We start from the raw sequence: 27,579 nt of genomic DNA on the forward strand, positions 1-27,579 counted from the left end.
AGGGAGGACGGAGGATAGAAGGAAGGAAGAAAGGGAGGAAGGAAGGAGGGAAGGAAAGAAGGGAGGAAGGAAAGGAAGGAAAGGAGGAAAAAAGGAAGGAAGTAAGAAAGGGAGGAAAGAAGGAACAATCAAAACAGACGGGGTCAATGTGACCCGGGTGGGCGACATGAAGGTTAAACCTAACTAAACATAACTATTATACATAAGGTGTTTTTTTCCCTAGATGAATGAAAATCATCTAAATTGTCCATTTCAATCTCTACCAGACATTTCCTTCTCTTTCATCTCGGTGGTGCTTCATTTCAGTCTAATTCTCAGCTTTTCTTAGTGTGGTTAACATGTTTACCCCTGCTTTTATAGCTCCCAATTTCTTTCACCCTGTATCAGTATTTTATTTGGTTTTCCTCTTCCTTCATGGCTTGGTGGGCAGTAAATGCAGTTCAACTCATATGCCTTCATGTACAATAAAGTTTAACACTAGCACAGAAATTCACTTTGGGCGCTTTAGTTGGAAAATTGGCCTCGTTAGGAACTCAGAGAGGAATTTAGATCTGCTAAACATGTTATTTATATGTAAATTGTACCTGCAGACATCCATAAACAAGCCTGTTTCGCGTGAGCTGTTTGACTGATTGCAGAGACAGGGACAGACAGGGGGGGTTGGCAAGTGTAATGGGAACAGCATGCAATGAGGAGAGCAGACCGGACGCCATCTATTATGGCCATCAAATAAAGGATCTGAGGATGCTGATGAGAAACACATTTTTACCTCCTTGTTTTTAACATGTCTTTTCCCAGACTTCTATTTTAGCCTCTTCCTTCAATCAATCTTACTGTCTGTTACCTCTCATCCTTATGTTTTCTTTCTGATTCCCACCCTGTCACACACACACACACACACACACACGCACACGCACGCACACACACACACACACTAACACACACAGCATCATACATGCTTCCCTCCCTGCAAGCAGATTTACTGTGTTAGTCAAACATCTGGTACCACAGAGCCACAAATTGCAGAACCTGGATTTGATTACATTTGAGGGAAATGCTAAATCACAGTGGCTCAGAAACAAATGCATGTGTGTACACTTGTGCAGCGGGTCAAACTCTGAGGCTGCTTCCTCCATTGGACCGGAGGGCCACGGTCCTTTTACAGCACGGCACCAGCAAACTGTGGTTGAGGTCAGAACGCCCTGACCATTACACATGGCTCCAAAATACAACATGCACTCACTTTACAAGGATCCACTGTTGCAACGTGGCAATACACTTCATGGCCTGCCTGGTCCTTATGGTGTGGCTGTGTGTGTATGTGACCACAATGATTTATGAATGCATATAATTTTGATCTGAAAGTGATAACACGGGTACATGTTGGCGTCTGATGGTGTCAGGTTCTGAACGAAGATATATATGTGATATGAGATAAGTGTAAAGTGTCAGTACTCTGACTTGTAAATGAACTTCCTGTTCACCCAGGCTCACACTTTTCAAAATGTTCTGCAGAGTCAACAGATCATCTGACAAGAAGAAACGTTGTCTGCACATCAGGCCTCAACAGCTAGTTCAATGACTTCTTTTACAAGACTTTAAAGAAAAACATTGCGAAACAACAGCAAGCCAAATCAATCTTAATGGTCAGTTTAAACCCTTGCCTTCATTCACTGGTTTCATAAATTCTTCTTTTTTGTATGTATGGGACTTCTGTCAACACAGTGCAGGGGAAATGAGGCCAAGCAACAGTGAAGTGCAAACACATCTCATTCCCTTTCAATTGATCTGCTTAACAAAGGGTATAAAGAAATGCTGCCTCTCCAAACTTCCACCTAGCAAACATACACAGAGAGGTGCAGTTAGTGAAACATAAAAGTGGCCGTTTGAAAGTCTCAATGCGTCTTTGTAATAGATGCACAGCAGGGTAGAGTAGACTCCATGCCCTGAGCCCTCAATGACCTTTAAAGATACAATCAAATTAAATATAAAACCTATCCTTACTTTAAATCACTCCCATATTCATGTGAGTATACATGTAGTTTGATGTATTGGCCCCTGTCTACTATAGACCTGCACCCCTACCCCTGAGACCGACCAAACGAGTCCTGCTGCAGGACATTTCAGCAGGCCAGATGTTTGGATTTTAAGGATGCCACCTCCTTGACTGGCACGCCGGCCCACTGATCTGAGATTTGGCACGACTCTAGGACAGCTGTTGTGTGGTTTCACTAGAAGAGCACAATGACTAACTGAGTTAGAATAGTTAGAATCAAGCTGCAGTTGATGGGACTCAGCAGGGAAGTAGTCTGAACTTAACACAGAACTATCAAAGTATGAGCTAAAATTACAGATCACCACTGAATTTATGAGAAGTGATGTTGCAAAAGAGGATGCGCACAAGGTAAAATGTTGTAAGTACTTAAAAAGGACTTCACACACAACACTTGATACAAGGGTGGGCCATATTAAACTAAAAGCCAAATTAAGCATTTAGAAAAGTTATCCTTTGCAGTGTGTTTCCTTCATGGTTTCAGGATTTTTGAGACTCTTCATCTTGACATATTTTTGCTAAATAAGGATGCAGTTTGATGCACCTGCAGATGATCTAGCCTCTTTGTATCTCTGTCTCCAGCTTGCACTGCCAGATATCTTTTAAACAATATCAGCAATTTGCAATTTACACAAATGAGTCACACTTCGCAGTAACAGTGCATAATTGATAAAAAAAAAAAAAATCCTTCCGTGACGAGGTGTAAAAACCACAGCAATGCCTAAAACATCACAACATCTGCAATAAGCTCATATGTAGGTTATTTGTGATGATGATTATTATAGAGACGTGAGTTTGAGACGCAGGTGAAGCTTTGCAGGCTGCTTACATTGCGCTCGTATTTTAAGCGGAGAGATGCGCTGTAGTTGATTTTCTGCATTGCCGATGAGACTGTAAAAGTTTCACTGTGTATAGTCAGTTGAATGAACTTCGCGTAAGTATAAGGACTTTTCAATATTCGGAATGCAAATGTGTCCTTCCTTCAAACTTTCATTTTCAAACACCGCTTCAATGTGTAAGGTAAGTATCATTACCTTAGAATAAAGGAAAACCGCAGTCCCATCCTCATCCTCCTTGGTTTGTGGTCCGGTCGGACATGAACTTTGTAGCAGTGCTGAGGCTCTTTACTGCTGCTGCTGTCAAGTGGACTGAAAGGGATGCAGAGGAGGAGTAAAAGGAGGAGGGGTTGGTTGGACTCCAGAAGCGTAAATGACTAAATGATAATCGATTTTGAGCAAAGGGTAAACATTCATGATGTTACTCTAAGATAAGTGAAGTGACAGAAACTGAGAAGCACATGACAAAGGTTTTGATGTCAAAGTAAAAATGAATGGCTGCCTGGAGTGTGATGTACTGTGTGTATGTATGTGTATGTGTGTGTGTGTGTGTGTGTGTGTGTGTGTGTCAATGCCAAATCTTAAGACTTTCAAAGTGATTTTTGGGGGGTTCCTAACAGGTTTGATGAACACAGGAGCCATGACTTTCAGAAAATATGCATCCTGTGAACTTTCAATTTGAGAAAACCCATAAAACCACGTGTAAAGGACATTGGTTATGAGAAGGAGAAAGAATGGGGCAACAGAAGTACAAAAAACCAGATCAATCTGAGGTGATTAAAGCAGCTGCTGTGATGAGGATAGACACTGAGAGCATTGTCATGTGTGCAATAAGTTTATGATCTTTGTATTTTATATGCATGTGTGTGTGTGTGTGTGTGTGTGTGTGTGTGTGTCTGACTTGGATAGTGCAGCAAACGCAATGCAACCTGCACACAGATATCATCTCTGACGTTTACTCAGTTCTGTAAATGTAATCTCTTGAGGGCTCCCATGGGTGTTGTTAACCGTTCTTCCCCTTCTTCTTTATCAGTAACATTGGTTGTTTCATTTTTAATATTTAAATGCTGCAGCACTTTAACATTTTCCTCTGGTTACATGCAGAGGTGGACAGAGTAGCCTACACAACTTCACTACTTGAGTAAAAGTACAGATACTCATTGTCAAATATTACTCCAATACAAGTAAAAGTAGCTTAGTCAAAATATTACTTAAGTAAAAGTACTAAAGTATTTGCTTAAAAAATTACTTAAGTAAAAGTATTTAAAAATATCTCAGAAAATACAGGACAGTAGCTTTATTGTCATTATACAATACATTGATGTGATTCTGCTACAGACATGTTTATAGCTCAAAAATAAACAAATAAAGTCAAGAAGCCTCAGATCACAGTTACATTTCAACCATAGACTGTATATAAGAAATTTCAACACACCTAACCCCTACCTTGGACTCTTTGATATGAATTGTATAAAAAACATGAACAGGAAGTCAACTTAATCATTCAACTGGACTGCAACAGTTGCCATATTTTTAAACCGTTTAAAAATGGCAACTATGATACTACAAGCACATACAATTATGTTTAAAATGTTCATCTGCAATTTGACAAACATTAAGCTAGCTAACGTTAGTAGCTACTTTACCACGACATACTTTTTCAGGTTGGAAGGCGAGTTTTTGTAGGCCGTGATTAGTTTTTGTGACAAAAATCTCAATCATGGGTTTGAGATAAGACCTGCTCGGTGGGAGTTTCTTCATTTCTTTGTATGGCACGATGTAGTACAGGTACGGTAATACAACTAAGACAAACCATACGCAAATCAGCAGAACGTTTATTTTTCTCAGAATTTTGCAAAAAAAATAAATAAATCATCAGCTGACGTGAGCTCAAAAGTAGCAAGTAACGAGAGCATCACTAGAAATGTAGTGGAGTAAAAAGTACAATATTTGTCCTTCAAATGTAGTGGAGTGAAAGTAAAAGTATCTCCCAAAAGTAATACTCAAGTAAGGTACAGATACTCAAAAAATGTACTTAAGTACAGTACTCAAGTACTGTAAATGTACTTTGTTACTGTCCACCACTGGTTACATGGTATCAATGATTTCTTCTGCATCAGTGTGTTCCTGCATCAGTGTTTGCTGTTCTAAAACAGAAATACACACTTTGAGGACATGCTGGTTATGTGTGCACATCTTTACATATACATGCACATAAACATATACATATACATCTATAAGGACATCAGACCATGAGCCAGATAATGTAGTGACCTGTCCAAAATGTAAGAAAATGTCCATGCTAGAATAAAGAGTAAAATGAACATGCAGTGCTTCTGTTAATACTGAAGCCCACTATAAGTCACTTTCACTGCACCCTCTAAAATAAAGGAATGAAAAATATGACACAGGCATGTTCCCATGATTATGTCTGGCCTCCCACTGAGTACCAGGGGTTTAGAGATGTATGCAGTTTCACTTACATGCCTAATGGAGGTAGGGAGGGGTTAGTGCTGGCAGCAGCTGCTGCACCCTGAGAAACTAAAAAAAATGAGTCAAGAGATTCCTCAGCATGAACAAAAGACAGCCATCCTTCAGACTGGAGCCCAGAAGTTCAAACTGAGGGGTTATGATGTAGATTTGATCAGAAATCCATTTATTTCCAAGGGCCGAAAATGAATTTACCATGACAGATGATGAGAGAGTGGAAACACAGGAGAGACTGAATCAACTGAGGGATGAGATGAAAGGAAAAAGAGTGCAGGGCTGTCGACCCTGAGCAAAGGAAAAGGGGAGGTGGGTGAAGAGAAGGAGACATGAGGGGAAGAGGAGACGGCCTTGAGAACAGACATGAGAAATGGAGGGATCAACGTCGCTGTGAATCTGGGGAGGGGTGGTGGTGGTGGTGGTGGTGGTGGTGGTGGGGGGGGGGGGGGGTTTGAACACTGCAGCTCCTGTTGAAAACAGCTGCAAAATATCAGACACTCTCTGATGAGCAGTGATTGTGATGGCGAGGAAAAGAAAACCAAGAGGACAAAGAGAGGGATAAAAAGAGGGAGAGAGTGATGGCGAGTGATCAAGATGTAATGTTGTCTCTGTCAAGGATTGTTAAAATTATATAAGAGTTTACAGCAGCTGCATGACTGAACATCCCTTTACTCATACTGTACATTTGAGTTCTGGAAGGAGGGAAAACAACAAAGATTCAATATGGATAAAAGGGGACAAAACATGAAGCTCATGGGCATGAGAGGAGGAAAGAGAGGGAGGCAGAGAGGAAGGTGTTTGAGTCAAACAGGATGAAAGGCCTCTGACACAGTAAAAGGTTTTCTTCACAGGAAATGTCTCACAAATCAGAGAGCCAGGCAAGAAGCTTTGACTCCTTTCAGACGCTAAAACCCATTTAGTGTTCAACAGCTACTGCCATCATTACTGTCCCTCAAACCAGAGAAGTTCATCCAATAAAAACATATTTAGCAGAGTCATGTATAAAGTTGATCATTCTTCATCCACATCATTCTTCATGGTGGGTGTCCATCAGTCTGGATGTATTTTCTTTCTTTCTGGCTTTGTGATTCTGGTTCCTGCTCTGGAGAACAGATCTAGGTTAGACTCATGTTCTTGTGAAGCCTAGATGAGCATTTGGAGGATTTTGAGGTATAGATGTGTGGACAGTTGAGTTCAGGGGTAGATGAAAGAAGTCAACTCTTGTGTCTTTGTTTGGACTACTGACTGTTTCCGTGAATTCGGACCAGCCAGGAAGCTGAGTGTTGGCCCAGAAACAATAGAGCATTGTAAAGTCAGCCCTCTGTGCTTTCTAGGCTGCAATGAAATGGAAAAAATAACCATACAGATACAAAGTACTTATTCCTGAAAGTTATTTTCACCTTTGTTTTTAGAAACTGGGTCTAAATTTAGAGGTCAGATGTTTTTTAGAAAAGTGAAATGGTCCAAAACAGGACACAGCTGACTCTTGACTAGTTCTCAAAAGTCATAAATTATAAATCTATCTATGTAGTATCAAATGGTCATTTCCTGTATCATATCAAAACACCCATAGAGAAACATCTCAAAGCATTATTGGAACAAAATCCACCTCTGTGCTGTAACTATATGAAAACTCACAAAATTAATCTACATGATATATACATGATAGCAGGTTTTATAGATCATTTCACATGTGCCTGGTTAGGTTTTATATGATTGTAACATAACATAATGATAAAAATGAAAAAAAAATGTGTTCTACAACTCTCATTGTTATTTATTTATATTTCTGAACAATCTACTGTAAATATGGAACAATGTATTGTGTTGCAAATCTTCAGTGTGACACACCTGCTATTCTTCGCAGATAAGCAACGCCTCACCCAAGGGTTTCACTATATTGGACTGACAGGACTTTGTGTGCAGTGTATTGTAAGCGTATTGACATTTTTGGACAAAGCCGTACAGTCACCCAGATGACTCAGATCGCTTGGGATTTTATCTGCTGCTACCTCAGCATCTCTCCTCTAGTTCTTGAGCTAAAATTCTTATCACATCTCTGCTTTATAACATGCATTGTATCAACCTGAAAAATATCATAATTATTAAGATCTGTGCATGTGTGACTGAGGCTGTGAGTAGATTTGACTTTGCTTTGAGGGGTCACCAGTAAAAAAAAACATTGCACAGTTCATTACACTAACGCTCAAGAAGTTCTCTGCTCATATTGTTCAGTCTCTTGACAGCAGATCAGTGAAAGCGAGTGAAGCTGGGGGAGTTCAGTAGCTTTGAGTGAGTCACAAATGCCCAGTAAGGATTAATCCCCTGTTCCTGTATGTCTGCTGGGTGGGAAGACCGATGATGATGTCTGACAGAACACTGAAACCAGTCTTTGTGTTTCCAGACACACTGTACTCATGGTCTGAGCACGCACACAAATGCTGGACATGGAAATAGGCTCCAGCGTTTATAACTAAATGACTTCCTATAACTCACATCTTCTCTGTCCTGTAATGAACTTAAAATACTCTTGTTAAAATCTGACGCTGGATGAAAATATTCAGTTTGTGGGACTACAGACATAAACATTGTTGTGTAGAGCTCAAAATAGACATACCCTAACCTACCCTGACACCCTCTTGCTTTTATTGTTGTCATTCCCAGGAGAAGTGGTGGTTTCCTGCTTGTGTTTGTTTGGTTGTTGCCAATGAGAAGGGAACCCCTTAAATCCAGGGAAATGGGATCCAGCAGCAGGTGAAGGTTGTGGCAAACATGACCCCTGACTCAGCACAGCGGCCCCTGGATGTCATCTCCTAGTTTGTCATTTAAAAAAAGCCAGAAACAGAACCACCTACAATACATCCACTAAAATATGAGCATAAATACACACACACGCGCATAAATACTCATACACACACGCTTATGCTGACTGATCTATTACTATATGTGACCTTTTTCCTGTTTTTCGTGGCAACTTTTAGCATGTGGTTAGCAATAGATGCATTTTTAAAGCTGTTTGTGCATCTGGAAAATTGATGTGCAGCGGTTGGTGAAGTTGTCCATGTCTGCAGTTCCAATGTGTGGTGGGACTCAGATTTAGACAGCGATGTTACACCCTGTAATTCAAACGTCAACTCAAACCTCACTGCTCTGGAAGGAGAGTGACAGGAAGGGAAGCAAGCCTGGGCATCAGTTTTCGCTGGCACCATAAAGTCGTGTGTGTGAGTGTGTACATTTTTGCTTGTCTGTAGGCATAAAGAAGTGTAGAAAAAAACACAGAGCAGTATAATTAATCATTTGGATGCCATACCCTGAGTGTCATTGTGTGGGGAACAAGAGTATTATGTAGGCACAGCTCCAAACTGAACCCACTACCACAGTTCCTTCTTATATCCAGTATTGGATCAGCTGCATTGTCTCCTTAATATATGACATGTCATTTGATTTGAAGGATGTGGATGAGAAAATGAATACTCTTCTTGCATGACTACTGAAATGTTTCACCCCCAAAAAGTTCATTCAACGATAAATAAACACCCTCTAAAAGTGTCCTTTAGTTTATTGCTTTAATATTTCTGTCCCACTCATTGTTTTTCTAAGCTTTTTGTTTGCTTCAATATGAATTCCTTCACTCTGACCCACTGGTGTTACTGATGTTGATTCCATGTTAAACAGGAAATTGCATGTCATCCACATCGCTGCAGGGATAAGATGGATAAGAACTCATCAAGCTACACTGGCGCTGCTGTATAGGACACAGTTTCAGAATGACAGGACGTATTAACTGCATGCCTGTATCACTATCAGAGCAGAACATCAGGGCAGAGCAACCTCTGGAAATAAATCTTCCTTTACAAGTAAAGAACATATTAATCTTATTGGTGCCTGATGTTCATTTCTTACTTATAATCTCAATTTTATCATAAAGCATTAAGGGTATCTTCATGACAGCCTGCCTGATCAATACTGAAAGCTACTGTCACAGTATCCTGCCTACAAAGGAAACATAAATCACATGTCGAGATCTAAATCTGTCTCAATTACTCATGTCCTCGACTATCTCTGTGCCTCTGTTTTTCAAAAAAAAGTCAAAAAAGACACATTCTTTAAGGACACAAAGGGACGATTATGTGAAGCAGCCAGGCTTGAGTCACAGATGGAGCCATGGGGGGTCAGCTACTGGGTGAAGAGCCAGGCCTGTTGTGTACTGGGAAGGACTGGAGTGCAACGAACATAGAAATGAAACCCACAGACTGCTGGTGCTGTTGGAGCTGTACATTGTTGAATGTGTGAAGGCGTATTTAAATGAATTCAGATAACTGATTTCATCCTGTGTTGTGCATTTGGGGCAGGGAAGCATGCTGTCTAAAATGCACTTATAATATAATTTAATATAATAATCACAATCTAACTTAAGAAACCTACTTATTCTACAACGTGCAGCAGTAATGGCTATATCAGGCTCTCCTTTTGAGTTCCTGTTGCGTGAAGGTGCACGTCAAACAAAATAGCATAGAGGAAGTGATGAATCAAAACTGTTTTCTGCAATGTGTTCTTAGGAACAAACCCTTCACCTCTTTGCATGTGGTTTACTGCTCATACCTAAAAGTTCACAACAGAAAATGACAAGCAAAAAAAATTAAGCGTGCATTTTAGGAATTCTGCAGCATCTATTTCTGTGTGATGTCACAATATCACACATTCCAGCATGAGCAAAGTGTGGGGTCCAGCGCCGCTGTCAATAGCTCCTCTGTGCCGCCGTCACCTCAGAAACAACAGGAATGCTCATCCACTGCAGCGCTCCCTCCCTCCCTCCCTCCCTGCACCACGGCCTGGACACGCTGCCGGAGGATGGATTGGTCTGTTTGAGGAAAAAGGCAAAAAGTAGAAGGTCACAGACAGTAACACTAAGAGAAATTAAACAGAGGAGCGAGAGAGAATAATGAAGACAGATACAAGATGTGAGTTTGTGAAAAGAGGGGCCAACAAAGATGATACAGCTCAAAATAAGATAAAAACAGAATGAGGAAATAGAGCTATTCAAATGACCTCCCCTATTTCCTGTTTGTAATTTCTCACCAGATTCACAGATAAAAAGTTAATGAAACCACGTGAAATCCCAATACAAGGTTACATAATATGATATAATATAGTCAAGACTGCTCAGCAAGCTTAGCAAGACTTTGATACAACCACGGATACAATAGCGAGTGTGTGTGAGTTGAAGATGCTCACTATGTAAATGAATACACTGGCTGGGTATGTGTGTGGTTGTGTGGTTAGTATGGAAATAAAAATAGCTATACAAGCCAAACAACCACACACTTCCAAGACAGTTCATTTACATAGTGAGCATCTTCACCTAATTGTACTTCCTGTTGCATCTTTATGTTTCAGTACCAACACTGAGACCCCAAACAGAAGACCTGCTTATTCAGGGGAGGGCCCACAGATGGAGGGCAGCATGACATTTCCTGCACAGATGCCAAGAAAAAGACACATTCTTCTGCTGGGCACCCCATATTTCCTGTCTCACACATTTCAAACATTTCACACCACCCCCTCCACCCCTTCTACACCACACTCATAAGTTATATGCTGCAGCTGTTTATGTACAGAGGTGACAGGTTTAAGGAAAAGTCTGAATAAATGAGTGGAGAAACATAAAAAATGGAGATGCTGTGTGGTACTACTCTACTACTACTACTTTGAAAGAGGATTAATTGTTGTGGCACGAATGGCATGAGCTTCAATCACAATGACTGCTCAACTGGCTGCTGCTGTTTCAATAGGAACAGTGACTGAAGTGACATCTGCATTTAGATGTATGGGAAAGACATTATTTCACAACTATGGGAGATTTTGGATTTGGTGGAGAGCATTACACCATCATCATCAAAACACCAAATAAGGGAATATATTTTGGAAGAATGGTGTTCATCCCTTTAGTAGAGTTTAGAGACTTGTAAAATCATTCTTAAAGCCCAATGAAGCTGGTCTGATGGCACATGGTGGCCCAACACCTTACTAAGAGATTTTATGTTGGTCTTTCCTTTAATTTATCACCCTCTGTATGTTATTTTGTAGATAGATGTTTGTTGCAACATACAGTAGTACAATTTACCTCCAAAATGTCAAACTATCAGGTTCCCCCCAAAGAAAATCTGATTCTCCTTATCAAATGCTCTAAAAAGCTTTTACTCTCTGCCATTATTCTTCATTTATTGCACTGTCATTGTGATTCTTCTTTTTTCTTTCTTTTTCGGTGGCACACTTGTTTCTACTTGTTTTAAACTTTGCATTACTACCCCATTTCACTTCGAGGGTAAATCCATAACCTGCTTATGAGTAAACTGGTAGTATTTTAATATAACTGTCTTATGAGTCAGCGCTCCCACTCATTCAATACATTAATAATAGTCATTATGTAGGAAACGTAGGAGCCAGCATTAAAAAACAGTGGGGATGAAACTATGTGTCATGATGTTTAGGTGTGACAGCTGGTTCAGGTTTCCTAGGCAGTGCTGGTGACTAACCTACTCACCTCTAGGCGACAAAGTCCAATGTTACAAAGTGTTTAGTAGCCTACTTTTAAATGGCAAGAGGCTATTTTCTGTCACTGGTGGCAGCGAATCAGTTGGAAGTGAGTCACAGTGTTGGTGAGTCACACACTCGCTTTAAGGTACTTGCCACAAACTTCTATGGGAAGCCTTTATTACAAAACTCGCAGGTTAATGAAGCCTTTCTGTAAATCCTGGATAAGCACTTTTTCCTCACTTCACTGCACATTCAGAAACAGTGTAGTTGCTAGAGCCTAAAGAGAGAGCTTCATTATTAGACAATCGTTGGTTGAAAGCGCCATCTAGCGATGGATTATAATAAAGAAAAGTTGGTCCTTATTTACTCTCCACCGACCTATAGAGGCAATCCGTTGAGATGTGGTGATTAATGGGGACTTTTTTGGTTCTTCATTGGCCGGTAGTGGTGGACTGAGGGTGGCGGAGTCTAACGCATCAAGGTGTGCGTAAATGATCAGTGCGCTCAGCAGCAGTCAGGTGGCGCCCAGCCGCCCACACACTCTGACCTCACTGTTTCTCGCTTTACTCCCCTCTGGACTTGAATGGGATGTCGAAAACGTGATTTATACGTTAGTCTCAACATAAAGCCAGATTCAAGCAGGTCGAAGACATGAGTGGTAAGTCTGCATTTAAGATTTTAACACTTAATGGGATGTTTACTCTTTTTCTGGGTGTTCTTTTGAAATGTGTCACCGGGGAATGATTGACAGACTGTTCAGTCAACATATCGCCTTACATTATGAGTTATGTGGCACACGGACTGCGCTATTGTTGGTACATTCATTCATTTAAGATGAAGATTCAGGTTTGGGTTCCAGTTTGCGTCAAGGAAATGAAATAGACTATACTGGCATATTTATGTTTAACTTCATGCAATAATCTAAATCCTCATACACGTTTAGATATGTAATTCTGGCATGTAGCTAATATAAGATACTTTACATTAAAAAAAGAGTGTAACATAGTCTGTGGAAAGTATCAAGTCACTTCAATTCAAATAAAATGTTGCATAATTTCTCACTTGACAAAGCAGCAATCTTCTCAAAGCAGCAATTATTTTAAAACCTTGTAATTTAGCAAAAAGGCTCAAGCTGCTCAGCTCAAAGTTTACAGTAGTCAGCCAATAAGTTACCCACACAATGACACTCAGGGTATGGCATCCAAATGATTGATTATACTGCTCTGTGTTTTTTTCTACACTCCTATATGCCTACAGACAAGCAAAAATGTACACACTCAAACACACAACTTTATGGTTCCAGCTAATGATGTTATATTATACTACTATCATTTATTACCATACTTTCACACTAAGTATAAACATGTTAACATTATAAGTAAGAAAACTCTAGATGTCAGATCCCTACATGTTAACGTGTGAAGTTATTCCTGTTATAATATTTCTGAAGGCATTAAGAAAAGATATTTTGCCTACAATAAGCACATTTTAAACAACACATTTCATTTAATAAAAGTCAGATATAGAGATGCACTATGGAAGCCCAACATTGTGTCAGGATTTGGCTTTTTAAATGATTTCTGGGGAATGGAAAGCTTTTTGCATTCCAGGCGGCTGTGGCTATTTCAGAAATATCACATTGCCAGATAATAGGTACGCTATAGTAGTGTGGGTGAGTGTTTTCTACTACTCTAGGTGCCCGGAGGAGGAGTTTAGCGGTAATCACTCGAGGACAGCGTCTCAATAGTCTGTTTATGTGTAATGGAAGAGATTCCAGAGCATCTAGACGAGCCTCGGCCTGCCTGTTAGCTCAAACAGCTGGCACAGGCAGCGTACTTCACTCACATTATTGGTAAAGGAAAAAAAAGTGTTGTGTGATTCATTATATAAGAAAGTCTTCAATAAAGAAAAATGCCCTTCACAAGTTATCAGAGCATGGAGTGATGCCTTAACATTTCTTTCTTAAGCTTATCAGCAGCCAAAATGATATAAAGCAATATAAAATTAAATTAAATTCATGCATTACATCTCAGACTGCAATGAGAGGCGAGAGAAAGTGGTGACTTGGGCCTCCGTGTGATTACAGCAGACTCATTACATTTGTTAAACCAAGTAAAACAAGACTTGTGATTCTGCCTCTAAATCAACACAGCTTTGGAAGGCTTGTGTTGTTGTAGTGTGGCTTGTTCAGTGATTTCTTGCTAGATTTGGAGGCCTCGTAAAAATCTTTATCTCCTTTGCATGAGTGATAAGGGAATCAACACTTCCGTTGAATGATTACTTGTAGGTAGTTTGTACAACTCACAGTTAGCGTAAGTTTAAAAAAAAATAACTCTACTTCCACTCCATTCACTTTCTTTGTCTCTCCCCCCTCACAGTGTGAAGTGAATGGGCCTAAGAAAGCTTTTGTCTGTGGGCCCCTGGTGTGTTTTTAGGTGTGCAATATGAGTCACGCCAGTATTTTCATTCCAGCGCTCTGAGACACTGACCCACAAAGTGTCCTCCCCACTATACTTTATGACCCTCCTACAGAATCTTTGCTCTACAACAGTTAAAGATTGTCTAAAACCACTGCTCTAGTTATATTAACTCACAGGCTGCAAGTACTCCTTCATCCATGCAAACATTTTTGGCTTTCACTCACTTGAGTTGCCCTCTAATGTGAGATTTAAGTGTCCATCTGTCTGTCTGTGAGTATTTCAAAGGGAGTAAGTCCATCCTCTGCATTCCTTGGCAGATTTCCAGTAAGGATTCATTCCCTCACTATGTAGCAGCAGACCAATAATTCTTTAATCATCTTTAAGAATGATTTTATCATTGTTGGACATGGATGATTCATGTTAATTAAGGCTGGGAAATGAAGGAATTTAGACATACAGTCAAGCCCGACATTATTCATACCCCTTTTGGACATGCCACTTTTTGTTCAAATGTAAATAAAAGCTGACTGAAATATTTTTTTTACCACAATGATGCCTTTTGTACATCGTCTTTTTATCTTCTTGGAGACGCCTGTGTCACTTCCGGTCAAAAAACAACTTGCTGGTTGAATAAAAGTAACTTTAAGTCAAAATTTGCCAGGGGTATGAATAATTTCGGGCTTGACTGTATTTCAAAGGGTTCCTTCAATGTTTGCTTCTGTTGTCTTATCTTTGTGTTAAAAAAAAGGAGGCAGACTGTAATTGTTTAGAAATCATAACTGTGGCATACTGTAATGATCTACTTGGCACAGATAAGCATAGTCAGACAGTAACAAATGCCATTGGAATTCTTCATGAGAGAAAATATTTTGTCTAGGACTTCATATAAGATAAGTCTGCAAACTTGCCCCTCATGGTTAAATTGTGCCAGTGGCAGAGGCATGACCTGCTGACAAAACATTATCTGCTGTCAATCAATTAATGCAAAACAATGAAAGCATGCACAATATTTCAGTTCTTCTTACGGTAGATCCCAGTCATTGTTCCTGACTGTGTTATTTCGGTCTCTTGTAGGTGTGACAGATTGGGAGCAGGAGGGTGACATGGCTCAAGAGGAGGCTCGATCGTATCCGCTCTGGTCAGAGGAGCGCTGTGAGGAGATGTGGGATCGCGTGGAAGGAGTGCGACACAAGCTCACGCGCATCCTCAACCCGGCCAAACTGACCCCGTATCTGCGGCAGTGCAAAGTCATCGATGAACAGGATGAAGATGAGGTGCTTAACTCTACACAGTACCCTCTGCGCATCAGCAAGGCCGGTGAGAAAAACCAGGATTCATTTAAAAATGTCAATAAAGCAAACACAGTAACACAAGCCAGGCAGCACAACACAACACAACGCCTTAAGCAAAATGATCCGGTTTATTCGTTTTTATTCAACATGACATAAGAGATCATGAGATTAGTCATGCATGTTCGCCAGTCAGCTACCTTTCTTACTATAATATACTTTTTAAACATAGTTTCAGATCATAAAACCATCAGCTTTCAGTTTTTAAACGTGTTTAAGCCTGTTTGAAATAGATAATCCATCATAGTAGAATTTGATTCTACACTTTTAAGATTTCAGTTACTTTAAATGTCACACTGTAATGTAGCTGCAAGCACACAACTGCACTTTGAACAGTACAGTAAAGGAAGCTCTATTTTCCAGTAAACTTCACACATTGAATGTCAAACTGAGAAGACAAACAAGGGAAAAAAAATGTCTTAAAATAAAATCATCTTATCTCACAGATTCCATTTGTCATGTTTTTAATCACAAGAAACACGTGAGGAAACAGAGATTCAGATGAGAAGATTAACTTGTGTAAATGTTTGCCTAGAAGACAGGAAACTGCTGTGCAAGTTGATAATAAAGGAGTATTACAGTGAGTTAGCATTGCACCTCCTTGAAGCTGGTGAACAAACAAGAGAGATATCTTCACTTTTCAAATCTAGTGTCGGTCAAGCTCCTACAACACTGTATCCTAACTTTCCCAACGTGCATCTTTCATTACACTTCACTGACTGGTACATATAAATGCCTGTAACTTTCAAAACCGCCAAAACTGGTTTTCATGTGAATAATACCAGGACTGCTCTTTTAATGTTGTAAAACACACAAAACCACAAGGGTATCTCTTTTTAGAAAGTCCCGATAAGAAACATTACATGTGCGTGATCGGACGGCAGGTTGTCAGAAACGAACAGATGGTAAAGATAAATGTTGCAGTGAGAGAACGCGGCTGGTACTAAAGAGAGAGCAAGATGAAAGACCTCACTAAGTAAAGGGGAGTGTGCAGCAGACAGGGAAGAATGAGGAGTAAAGGAAGGTAAAGATAAAGGAAAGATGTTGCAAGTAAAGATGGGAGGAAGACAAACATCTGGTCTGATACTGAATCCATATCATTGTCCATGTCATTGCCAGTCAGTGAGCTCATGATTGTGCCAGTCACTGATTATGTTTGAAGTACAAGACTACAGGTGTAAGTGACACTCACATCAAAGAGGTAACATTTTTGTGGTTTATTAGATTTTTTGTCACTGTTGAAGACACTGTACCTGGGATGATGTATTACTCCACATGATTATAACTTTCAGACTTTGTCCATTTTGTTGAACAGGCCGGTTGCTGGATATTCTACGTGGTCAGGGCCAGCGAGGTCTTCAAGCCTTCATGGAATCACTGGAGTTTTATCACCCAGAGCAGTACACACAACTGACTGGAGAGCAGCCAACGCAGCGCTGCTCCCTTATACTGGGTAAGCATGGGGTTTATAGTTTGTTTGCTGTCCTGTCTGTTGATCCACGTGCAGATCAATAGACGGGAGGATGGCAAAGGTGTGAACAATAGTCACAAGGCACAGATCTCAAATTGACTTCCGGATTTTAAAAAACAACCTTGTCCATTGTGATGAAGAATGAATGAATGCCCTTCAATGAAAAGACACTTCACTTCATCGGAAATAGAGAAATATCTACTCATGTAGCCAAGACTATCTACGTGTTACAGCTGACTAATAGCTTTTGTACATCACCGGTAAACTGATTCATCAGAAAATGCCCCTAACTGTCTTGTGTGAGTGATTTCATTTGAGGAAACAACATCCTCGGGACTTGCTTGAGAATTTATGGAAAGACTTTTTGAGTTGGGGAAAAAATGATTTTGCATAGAATACACAAAGGTTGTTTTCAAAAGTCACAGAGCCAGAAATCAGACCTGTGATTCCAACACTTAAAAGTAATGACAAATTCACTTTTAAGAGCCAGAATCACAGTGTTATGTAGTGCATAAGTTCTTTGTGAACACACAGATTTCAGAAATTTGCAATGACAATTAAGAGTATATAAAGGAATGCAAGCCATACTAAACAAATGGTGCTGTATATGACAAGTAGTAATGCACACTACTCATTCAGGAGCTGGACATATAATCATACACTTCCTTTTCCACACCTATCTTAATCCCTAGATGAGGAAGGTCCGGAGGGTTTGACTCAGTTCCTGCTGCTGGAGGTGCGTAAACTGAGGGAACAGCTTCGTAACAGCCGTATGTGCGAACGGCGTCTGTCTCAACGCTGCCGGATGGCGGAGGAGGAACGCAGCCGTGCTGAACGTAAAGCTCAGGACTTACGTCATGAAAGACTGCAGCTAGAGAGGTTGGTGTGAGATTTTTAGGTAGCTTAGTTTTCCTCCTGCTATTCAGTTGAGGATTTGCATTAAATCGTGGCTGTGCACAGAAAATTTTGCCTCAGAGAATAATTAATGACAACTTTTTGAGCAGTCAGTTTTTAAGTCAAATGATTGATTGAATAACTGCAATGCCACACAAAGTGCATAATGTTTTCTTTATCTATCTATCTACGCTGCGTTGCATAAAGATGAATGAAAGCGAAACAGTAAGAGAATGTTTGCTCTGGATGGTTTGTGATCTCAAGGCTGCGTCAAGACTGCGAGTCGGCCAGTCGAGAGCTGGGCAAGCTGAAAGACAGACACCTGGAGCAAGCTGTGAAGTACTCCAGAGCCCTGGAGGAGCAAGGCAAGGCCTCCACCCGTGAGAAAGAACTACTGATGCAGGTGAGTCGTTGGAGCAGCATTCGTAAGGATAGGAACTGTACAGGAAATTCTGTAGTAGGTTTTTGTGCTTTATTTTCCACGGCCTAATTTTAACCTCATTGGTCACATATTATTAGATACTGATATCCAGGAGTTGTCTTTCACTATCACAACCTGTTCCTGAGAAACTGCACTCAATCAGCCAGAGGAAAATCAGTAATTTCCACTCTATACAACCACATTTTCTCAGCTGATCCACAATGTTTAAGAGCAGCTGCTGTATATGTGCTGCACAAATATATTTGTGTGAATCTGCTAATAATGGCAAGTTCCAGGTCTCTCAGCTTGTCCTCTAATCTTGCTGGTGAACATCTGGTTACCAGTTTATCACAAAATCATTTCAAGTTTGGCAGAGGCTTAGAAAAAAAAACAAGACACGCTCTGCTTGATGGCATGATAAGAGCAAATTATATTGCCCAAGGCAGTCATGGTGAATCTGAGACCTGAAGTTCAGTTCAGACCAACCGAGATGTCATCAGTCTCCCTGTTTAGTTTGAGTGCTGCCACAACATGTTTACTGAACCACTGCATAAATTGCGAATACCTTTGAATATCTGTGGTTTCATTTTCACCTAAATGGTGTGTGTTAAAACATGTTTTACAGCAGAACAATGCCTGGTGTAGAAAAGGAAATCATTGTATGTTTTAATGACTGTGGTACTCTGTCTCCATACAGGTAGAGGAGCTTAAGTCCAGGTTGACAGAGGCAGAGAAACAAACAATCAACCCTTCAGGAAATACTACGCCAGCCAAAAAAAACAGTTTGCTTTCCAATGGAGGACATGGTTCTCCGCCTGTTTTACCAGAAAAGCCGCTCCACCGTATTGAGGTCCAGAAAGCTGAGACTACAGGAACTCAGACAAAGGATTCAGTTCCTACCACTGGAGTCATAGTATGTTTTTAAATAGACTCTGTTTATGATCTGAAAGCATCTTTAAAAAAAGTATCTTTTCATGTCTAAATCAGCTAGGGTAATATTTTAGATGTACCTGGCGATGTCTCGAAAAGTTGTAGTGATTCATGTTCTAAAAATGTTGTTGTTGTGTTGTTTTACCCCAGGCCCTGATGGATATCCTGCAGCAGGACCGCAGGGAGGCTGCAGAGCAGAGGCAGGAGCTCTGTGACATCATCACCAGAGTACAGAGCGAGCTACAATGTGCCGAGGAGCACAGGGACAAGGTGAACACTTTTCACCACCTAATACATAATAATACCTTATACATTGTGCTTTTTCACTTTTTAAAAAGCAGTTTTAAAATGTATTTGCTAGAAAAAACAGTGATTCATTTCTTATTATCCACTATAAAAATGACCTTTCTGCCTTTGAATAGAGGTTGTAATGGTGAACTATGTTTGCAGCTGGAGTCGCAGTGTGAGCAGCTACAGCTGAAGGTGAGGACTCTCCAGCTGGACTGGGAGACCGAGCAGAAGAGGAGCATGTCCTATTTCAACCAGATGATGGAGCTGGAAAAGGAGAGGGATCAGGTCAGTGTGTACAAGCTCTGAATGGAGCCTAGACTGTCATAGCTCTCTTGTCCCAAACAATTTGTATTTAGTTGTCTCGCAGTTGAGTCTGGCAGTGTGTAGTCCTAACATTTCTTACACCAGGCAAACTTCTTTTCTCTGTCTTTTTGTCCTCTTCAGGCTCTTCGTAGTCGGGACAGCCTGCAGTTGGAGTACACTGACTGTCTCCTGGACAAGAATCGTCTGCGTAAACGCATAGCAGAGCTGCAGGCCAACCTGGAGCAGCAGCAGAGGGAGCTGGAGAGAGAGAGAGAAAGAGTGAGGAGCCAGGAGAAAATGGATCAAAGCAGCTCTTGTCTGCACTGCGTGAGTTTGCACAGGAATACAGCAAGCTAGAAGTGCAGCACTGTCTTTTCACTGAAACCACAGAACATTTGACACATTATGTAACTTCCTGTATCTGCTCCCCAGTCCCACCTGTCTCTGTGCAGCGAGGACCAGTGCTACGGCCCCTGCTGTTCCCTTGGCCTGGACCTGAGCCCCCAGACCAAAAGTACAGACAAGCTGCTTAGAAAGGTCAGATCCATGGTTACCATAATTATAATTTTACTCAAATTAACAATAACAGGATCACTACTGTCCTGCAATTTACATTAGTATCAGTGGTTTTCATTGTGGTAATTTCAAACTGTTTTGAGGGCTGCAACAACATGTTTCCTCAAGTTGTTATTATGCTATGTGTGGAATGTAGCTTTTGGCCCGAAAAGTAAATTTCGTCAGCCAGACAAGGATCTTATTATTGTCTGAGAGTATTAAACCCTTTTCCTGAGTCTGTGAACCATCAATCACTCAGGTCATTACACCAGGACCGCCTCAGCTTCACGACACATGCACTCAGGAAGTTAGACCTAACCAAATTATGATGAAAGAAAAAGAAAAATACAGAAAGAACAAAATCCCAGAACAAAATGGAAACATATGTAGCCCTAAACAGACAGTGGCAGCCTACTTTGTCTGATACAAAACTGAGGAGAATGCTGAGTAAGTACAGACTGAGTCAGCACAATCTAGCAGTGGAAGTAGGTCAGTACAAACAGGCCTGGCCGCTCCAAGAGGGGAGGTTGTGTTCTTAATCTGACCAAGGAATAGTAGAGACAGAGTTGCACTTCTTAGCTCACTGCAACCAGTATCAAAGTCTTGGAGACAAGTTTTGCAAAAGTAATAAGTTATATTTGCAAAGTTCATCTAAGTGACTCAGATAAACTTCCAGTCCTCCCAGGAGAGAGGGAGGATTGCTGTATATGTTTATTAATTAATAATACATTTGTTGTATGTTTGTAGCTTATGTTACTCTTACTTACCTTCGATAGCCTCTCTTGTTCCCAATGCCTTTTTGTATTTTATTGTTTATTTTATTTACCTATGTTTATTATGATTGTATGGTTTGTGTCCATATGCTTTGGCAATGTTGTATTGTATGCAGTCATGCAAATGAAGTAAAAGCCCTTAAATTTAACTGAATTGTATGAGACATTGAAGATTCTTATGCAAACCGTTGCATGTTATAACTTGCAGGATTCCTCTTACTGTGAGGTCATATATTTACGCGTTTTTTCTGTGCCACAGACACCATCTGGAGGCCAAGCCAACGACAACTCAGAGGGTAGGTATTTATTAACTATCTTAATTCTCAAGTTTGTGTAGGACAATACTTGTACATACATACTTTATTTACATTGTATAGGTATACTTTATTCACTTACTTTTTGCCCTTTCACAGATTCTCGTTCCAACTCAGAGGAGAATCTGCTGTCGTCAGTGAGTATCACAGCTCAGACCATTAAGAGAGAGAAATAATGAAAGACATGAAAGACATGAAAGACATGGTCAGGATTGGTGATATTTATTCCTCTACTCTCTACTCTACAGGCAGAAGACAATGAAAAGGAAATAAATCGTCTCTCCATATTCCCCTTTCCTCCTTGTATGAACTCCATCAACCGACGTTTCAACACAGAGTAAGTTTATCAGCCTTAAATCACCCTATTATTATATATTTTCAGCCTAAATGATTTATTCACCCATAACATAACTTTTTTATTTCTCACAAAGGTTTGACATGGACTCCTGGGGCAGTGATGAGAATGATAACATAACAGGTATATTTGATTCTGTCATGTTTTGCATGAATGGCCGTCGGTTTTTTCAAATTATTCAGTCCTGTAGGAAAAAAACCTCATATAACTTTCAAACTATTCTCTCATTGTTTCAGTTATTTGGTATTCAAATACACTTAAAAACAAACTATAAGAAAGCATTCATTCCAGTGCTGTGTGTAGCACATTGCAAGTGTAAGGTATGAGGCTCTCTGGTGTTTCCAGGTGAACAGAGTGAACCTTCCTTGTGGGATTCCTGGAACTCCCTGCACTCTCATCCCTTCCCCCCTGACCTGGTCAACCTTCCCGCAGTCTCTACACATGACCCCAATCCCAGCGTTCCAAGGTACAGCCCTACTGTTTTCATGCCTATCAATGAAAGCCACTAAAAGCAATGTTAAAGCATTAACTTATGTAATTGCTTTCTCCTTGAATACCATTAATGCAACTTGTAAACTGCTAACAGCAACATCTGACACCTTCATAGATAAGATTGATTAGGATGCATCTAAAAGGACAAACTGCAGTATAAAAAAGTTTTAGAGGATTTATTTCACAAAGGTCGTGATAGTCATAATAGTGGATGGACCTTTAATGACTATTACACAGTTGCATGATCATAATTAGTTTCTTGAAGCTTCATTATGCAACCATAGATGCATTTCTAACAGATTCAGATTAATAAAACTTAATGATGTTTAATTAAATGTTGATAATAATGCCACATTTTTTTCAAAGGATAACAACTGTCAGTACAAAATCTAATCTAATCTAATAACATTGATTCTTAGAGCATAAAAAAGAAACCATAGAAAGGTTAAGCTTTATAAATGAATAGACTCTTGGAGTTTTACAGCTCTTTGTACAGTTAGGATTACCTTTGCTGTACATATCACACCGTCTTTATCTATTGCTGTTCATCCATGTCATCTTTCAGGATACCCCCGATCTCCCCGTCTCCAAGTCCCCCTAACTCACCAAAGCATGGAAGAGTCAGTCTAGCTGATGATATTACAATAGTCGGGGGAAACCGAACGGGGATCTTTATCAGCCATGTTAGAGCTGGTTCCACAGCGGAACAATGTGGACTGAAGGAGGGCAGCGAGCTGCTGGAGGTGTGTGTCTGTGTGTGTCGGTTCTGTCATCAGTGAATAGTGCATGACAAGGGTGCACTTCAAAAAGAGCGTCAGTGCTTCAGCTCATGTGTCCATTTGTAGTTTTGGGACAAATGCACGAGATTCTTCATTGCAAAAAGTGCAAATGTAATCAAACATAAGACAGATTAAATGATGATTATAAAGCCATAAGACTATAACGTAACAATGAGTTTTTTCTTTATGTTGTCCAGCTGGAGCGCGTTCTGTTTGGTGGAGGAAGTGTCCTGCTGGGCCAGTGCACTGCTGAGGTTGCCCACTTTTCTTTGCAGTGGTGGACTGAGGTTTCATCACTCAAACACCAGAGCAACCCAGAGGGTGAGTCCGTTATCTCAGAGCCGATGTGCAAACAGAGATCTGAAATGTTCATATAAAACAGTTATACCATATTCTCAAAACCTTTTCCCGTGAAACATAGCTATGTTCATTCACTCATGTAAGCTCTGCTTCCTGTCCTCAGCATACAACGAGCTGTGCTCCCAGATTTCGTCACCTACTTTCATGGGTGCTGACTCCTTCTATGTGCGTGTCAATCTCAGCATTGAGCCTCTCGATGACCCACCATCTCTGGGTGTGTCATGTGATGATATCATACATGTCACAGACACAAGGTACAATGGGAAATACCACTGGCGCTGTTCGCTGGTGGACCCGCGCACAGCCAAACACCTGCAGGCGGGAACCATGCCCAACTATAACAGGTGAGCCAATTAGACCCTGAGTTGGCTGCTATATTACATTGTGGCCAGATTGGATTTCTCTGAAAAACATTAAGCCTGGTTTTGAGCCATTCACAGCATTTGGAGTGTAAATAACCTATTTTACACTGTTTTCATTCAAGGGCGCAGCAGTTGTTACTTGTAAGGCTACGGAAAATGGCCCTGGAGCAAAAGGACTTCAAGAAAAAGGTGGTAAGTCTGCTCATATTCAAATGACAGTTAGCAACAAGCTGAGTTTCAATCACTACCCAAACTATTACTATTACTCTGTAAGTATTGGATGTTTATTTTTCTTCATTTTTTATACATATAGTTCTCGAAGAAAACATCAGGCAGTGTTCGATTGGTCAAGGCAGTGGACCCCAGTTGCCGTGGGATTGGTTCCACACAGCAAGTCCTTTACACACTCAGCAAACGTAAGAACCACCCACAATGCTCCCAGAATACAACACCCAGTGTTTGTTCTTTTTGCATAAAGGTATACGTGTGCTTTGCATTAATATGGGCAAACCTACATGTGTACCTGTCCTCTCAGGTCACGATGAGCACTTGATCCCATACAGTTTAGTGCAGCCGGTTAAGGTTCAGACGAAGCGGCCGGTCATCTTCTCCCCCTCTCTTCTCTCCCGCGGTCTCATAGAGAGACTGCTGCAACCCGCAGAGTCTGGGTTGAACTTCAACACCTGCCCACCAGGTATGCACACAGGTTTATTCACACACGTGATTTACAAACATACAAACTCAATGAACAAAGATGTTGCAAATTCCTCATTTGACCACCACAATATCATCTTTCCTTGTTTTCTGGTGTCTGCAGAGCCTATTCAGGCTTCAGAGAGACAAGACAAAAGAGTATTCTTGTTGGATTCTTGCAATCCAGAGCAGGCTCTGGGCATACGGCTGCAGTCAATACAGGATGTCATCAGCCAGGTGATGAATAAACACATCATGTAGTCAATAAGCAATTACAGCTATTACCTGTAATGGCCAATTCATTTTATGGAAAGGGAAAGATGTCCATGTTAAGAATGATGAATGCGCGTTGTCACACATTATACAATTATCCCACTTTGTCTCTGTGTCAGGACAAGCACTGTCTGCTAGAGCTGGGGCTGCACAGTGTTGAAGGCTTGTTGAGACAGGGGATTTACCCCATCGTCATACACATCCGCCCTAAGAGCAAAAAACACAAGAAGCTGAGGTAAATGCACTTTTATTTACACTAACATTATTCACATTTTAGGATAAATCCCTAGTCCGAGTCTAGAGTTGTAACTCCCCATTATAACTCCCTCTCCATTCATTTTTGATCACCTCTCTATTGTTTGTATCAAATAAACATCATATATTTTTTATATTCTATTTCATCTACAGACATAGACCACTCACATGCAAAAAAAGGATGCTATTTTTTCTGCTGCTTATCACCTTCCCACTGTTGAAACAGGAAGTTTTTTCCACGGTGTGGGGACGACGGTGTGATGGAAGAAATGTGCCAGGCTGAGGAGTTGCAGCTTGAGACACTGCCCTTGCTCTACTACACCCTGGAGCCCAGCAGCTGGAGCTGCACTGAAGAGCTGCTGGCAGCCATACGCAATGCCATCATCAGCCAGCAGAGTGCAGTAGCATGGGTTGAACTGGATAGGCTGCAGTAGAAGAGAGAACATACAGATAGTAAAATGTGTATATTGTCATCAGCAGCACAAACTAGAATCTGTTGTCTGTGAGTAATTGATCTGGCAGCTGGTTTCACAGCAAGGTTTCTAAAGAGGCCAGTTTAGGTCATTGTATAATGCATACAACCAAGAATTTCTGATTTTCCATTGATATAGCCAAGCAGGACTGGCTACAAATGTGAAATGTTTAAACAAAACAGAAAAGACACGACACGACACGACACGATACGACCTAGACAAATAAGGCCAAGTACATGTTGATACAGACATGCCTGTAATAAGCTTCTTTTATGAACATGAATAATGTCATGATAGTTGACTTTTCCATCCAAACAGCTTACTGCATTTACATTTTTATTATGTAACTGTACTTTGGCCACAGGTTCACACAAAGTGCTCTTTTTAAAGGCATTTGAATCACTGGTCATTTACTGTTGTTGAGAGAGGAAAGAAAAGCTGTGAGGGAGACAAAGAGATTCAAAGGTATGAGTGAAGAGGATATTTGTATGTATAATAATCTTTGGTGTAGATCACACAAAACTGATATTTAATGTAGTTATATGAATACTGATATTTAATGTAGTTATATGAATACTGATATTTAATGTAGTTATATGAATATGTATGACTGAAAGCCACCAGGTGCCTTTTTACTGACACTACATTACTCAGCAGAAGATGTAGTTCAAAATGGTTTTGTTTGTTCACTGCCAAATCTTTTGTAACCAGTTTAAAAATAAATGAATACAAAAATAATTGATTTTTGCCTTACGTTTGAGCTCACATACACAACACACTTGATAAAATTGATTTTTATATTGAAATAAAGCTACATTCAGACATCAATACAGTATCCAGGAGCTACATCAATAATATGAAAGATGGAAAAACCTATACAATTGTAATGGAAAACAAAATCAAACTAATTTAATATGAATTTAGTGGATCAACTCAACTAAACTTGACTATATTTCTATGTAATAAAGTCCACACTGCATAACCTTCAAAGCTCATCTGCCTCTTTGCAAGTTTTTATGCTCTTTCACCATCACTCACACTATAAAAATAATATATATGCTCATTAAAAGTGACAAAAATGCTGTGGTCCACAAATAAAATCTTGCAAAACTGCATGATAAGTTTGCTTCCTCACAGACAATAGAAAAAATAACATTGATTGGGTTTTACATGAGCTGTGTGTTTATTTTGTTACCTGCAGTAGTTTGTTAAAACTGTATGTAAAAGTTTGGATGCTAATTATTAAAGTCAAAACTTTAGCTTTTGTCAGCAGGCCAAATATATTTTTCTGGATTTGACCCACAGGCTTCTTTTTCTCCTGCCATTGCCCCCCACTTTCTTCTTCATCTTTATTGACAGAAAAACAGTTACAATTTCCTCTTCCACAATGTGATCCTATACAAAATGTTATGGTTTGCGTTCATAGTTTTTACCGCCTTTGGATAACAGGGAAATTGAGTTGAGTCGATATACTGTTTAACTTCCTTTGTGATAATCAAGAAGTCTGGCTTAATAACTGTAAATTTGCTTTTAAGAATATTAAATTTAGACAATATGAAACTGATTTAACATGTAATAATAATTAATACTTGCTTAGTTTTGCTTAATTCTGGGTTATTTGATCCCATAGACAGAACAAATGAGCCAAGATAGCCTAATATTGCTATTGGACACAATTTCAGACTACACCAAAATACATAAAAAGTCTTCTCTAAGACATTTTGTAGCTTCTGATTGTGGGAAAGTGGGACAAACACTAAAATTCCCTTAAAACTACTGCATCTCTGAAACATCTCTTTGACCAAATCACACACATTTAGGCTATTTTACATGATCTCTTTTAGATAACTAATATAATAACTAATATTTGTTCACTTCCAGTCACTGAACATCCCTTGTTTGG

General features: G+C 40.1%; 1 protein-coding gene across 1 annotated transcript; it reads left to right on the plus strand.

Annotated features, from left to right (window-relative positions):
* Window positions 1–1,380: 1,380 nt before the first annotated feature.
* On the plus strand, window positions 1,381–25,637 carry zmp:0000000896 (caspase recruitment domain-containing protein 11). The gene is made up of 24 exons (XM_053338847.1): window positions 1,381–1,403; window positions 15,364–15,650; window positions 16,998–17,135; window positions 17,846–18,032; window positions 18,312–18,450; window positions 19,166–19,381; window positions 19,549–19,668; window positions 19,849–19,974; window positions 20,134–20,319; window positions 20,425–20,529; window positions 21,580–21,616; window positions 21,734–21,775; window positions 21,887–21,971; window positions 22,066–22,112; window positions 22,335–22,455; window positions 23,047–23,224; window positions 23,458–23,581; window positions 23,724–23,964; window positions 24,105–24,174; window positions 24,296–24,398; window positions 24,518–24,676; window positions 24,800–24,912; window positions 25,068–25,183; window positions 25,430–25,637. The coding sequence occupies exons 1-24, from the start codon at window positions 1,381–1,383 to the stop codon at window positions 25,635–25,637; spliced, it is 3,171 nt and encodes a 1,056-aa protein (XP_053194822.1).
* The last annotated feature ends 1,942 nt before the right edge of the window (window positions 25,638–27,579 follow it).

This window comes from Scomber japonicus, chromosome 18, assembly GCF_027409825.1.
Source record: "Scomber japonicus isolate fScoJap1 chromosome 18, fScoJap1.pri, whole genome shotgun sequence".
Taxonomy (NCBI): Eukaryota; Metazoa; Chordata; class Actinopteri; order Scombriformes; family Scombridae; genus Scomber; species Scomber japonicus.

Excerpts from the sequence above, each read along its gene's own strand:
- zmp:0000000896 (XM_053338847.1), top strand. The coding sequence starts at position 1,381 with ATGTTGGCGTCTGATGGTGTCAG. Across the intron at positions 19,975-20,133 it reads TGGAAAAGGAGAGGGATCAG|GCTCTTCGTAGTCGGGACAG; the intron begins GTCAGTGTGTAC and ends TGTCCTCTTCAG. Across the intron at positions 23,225-23,457 it reads AGGGCAGCGAGCTGCTGGAG|CTGGAGCGCGTTCTGTTTGG; the intron begins GTGTGTGTCTGT and ends TATGTTGTCCAG.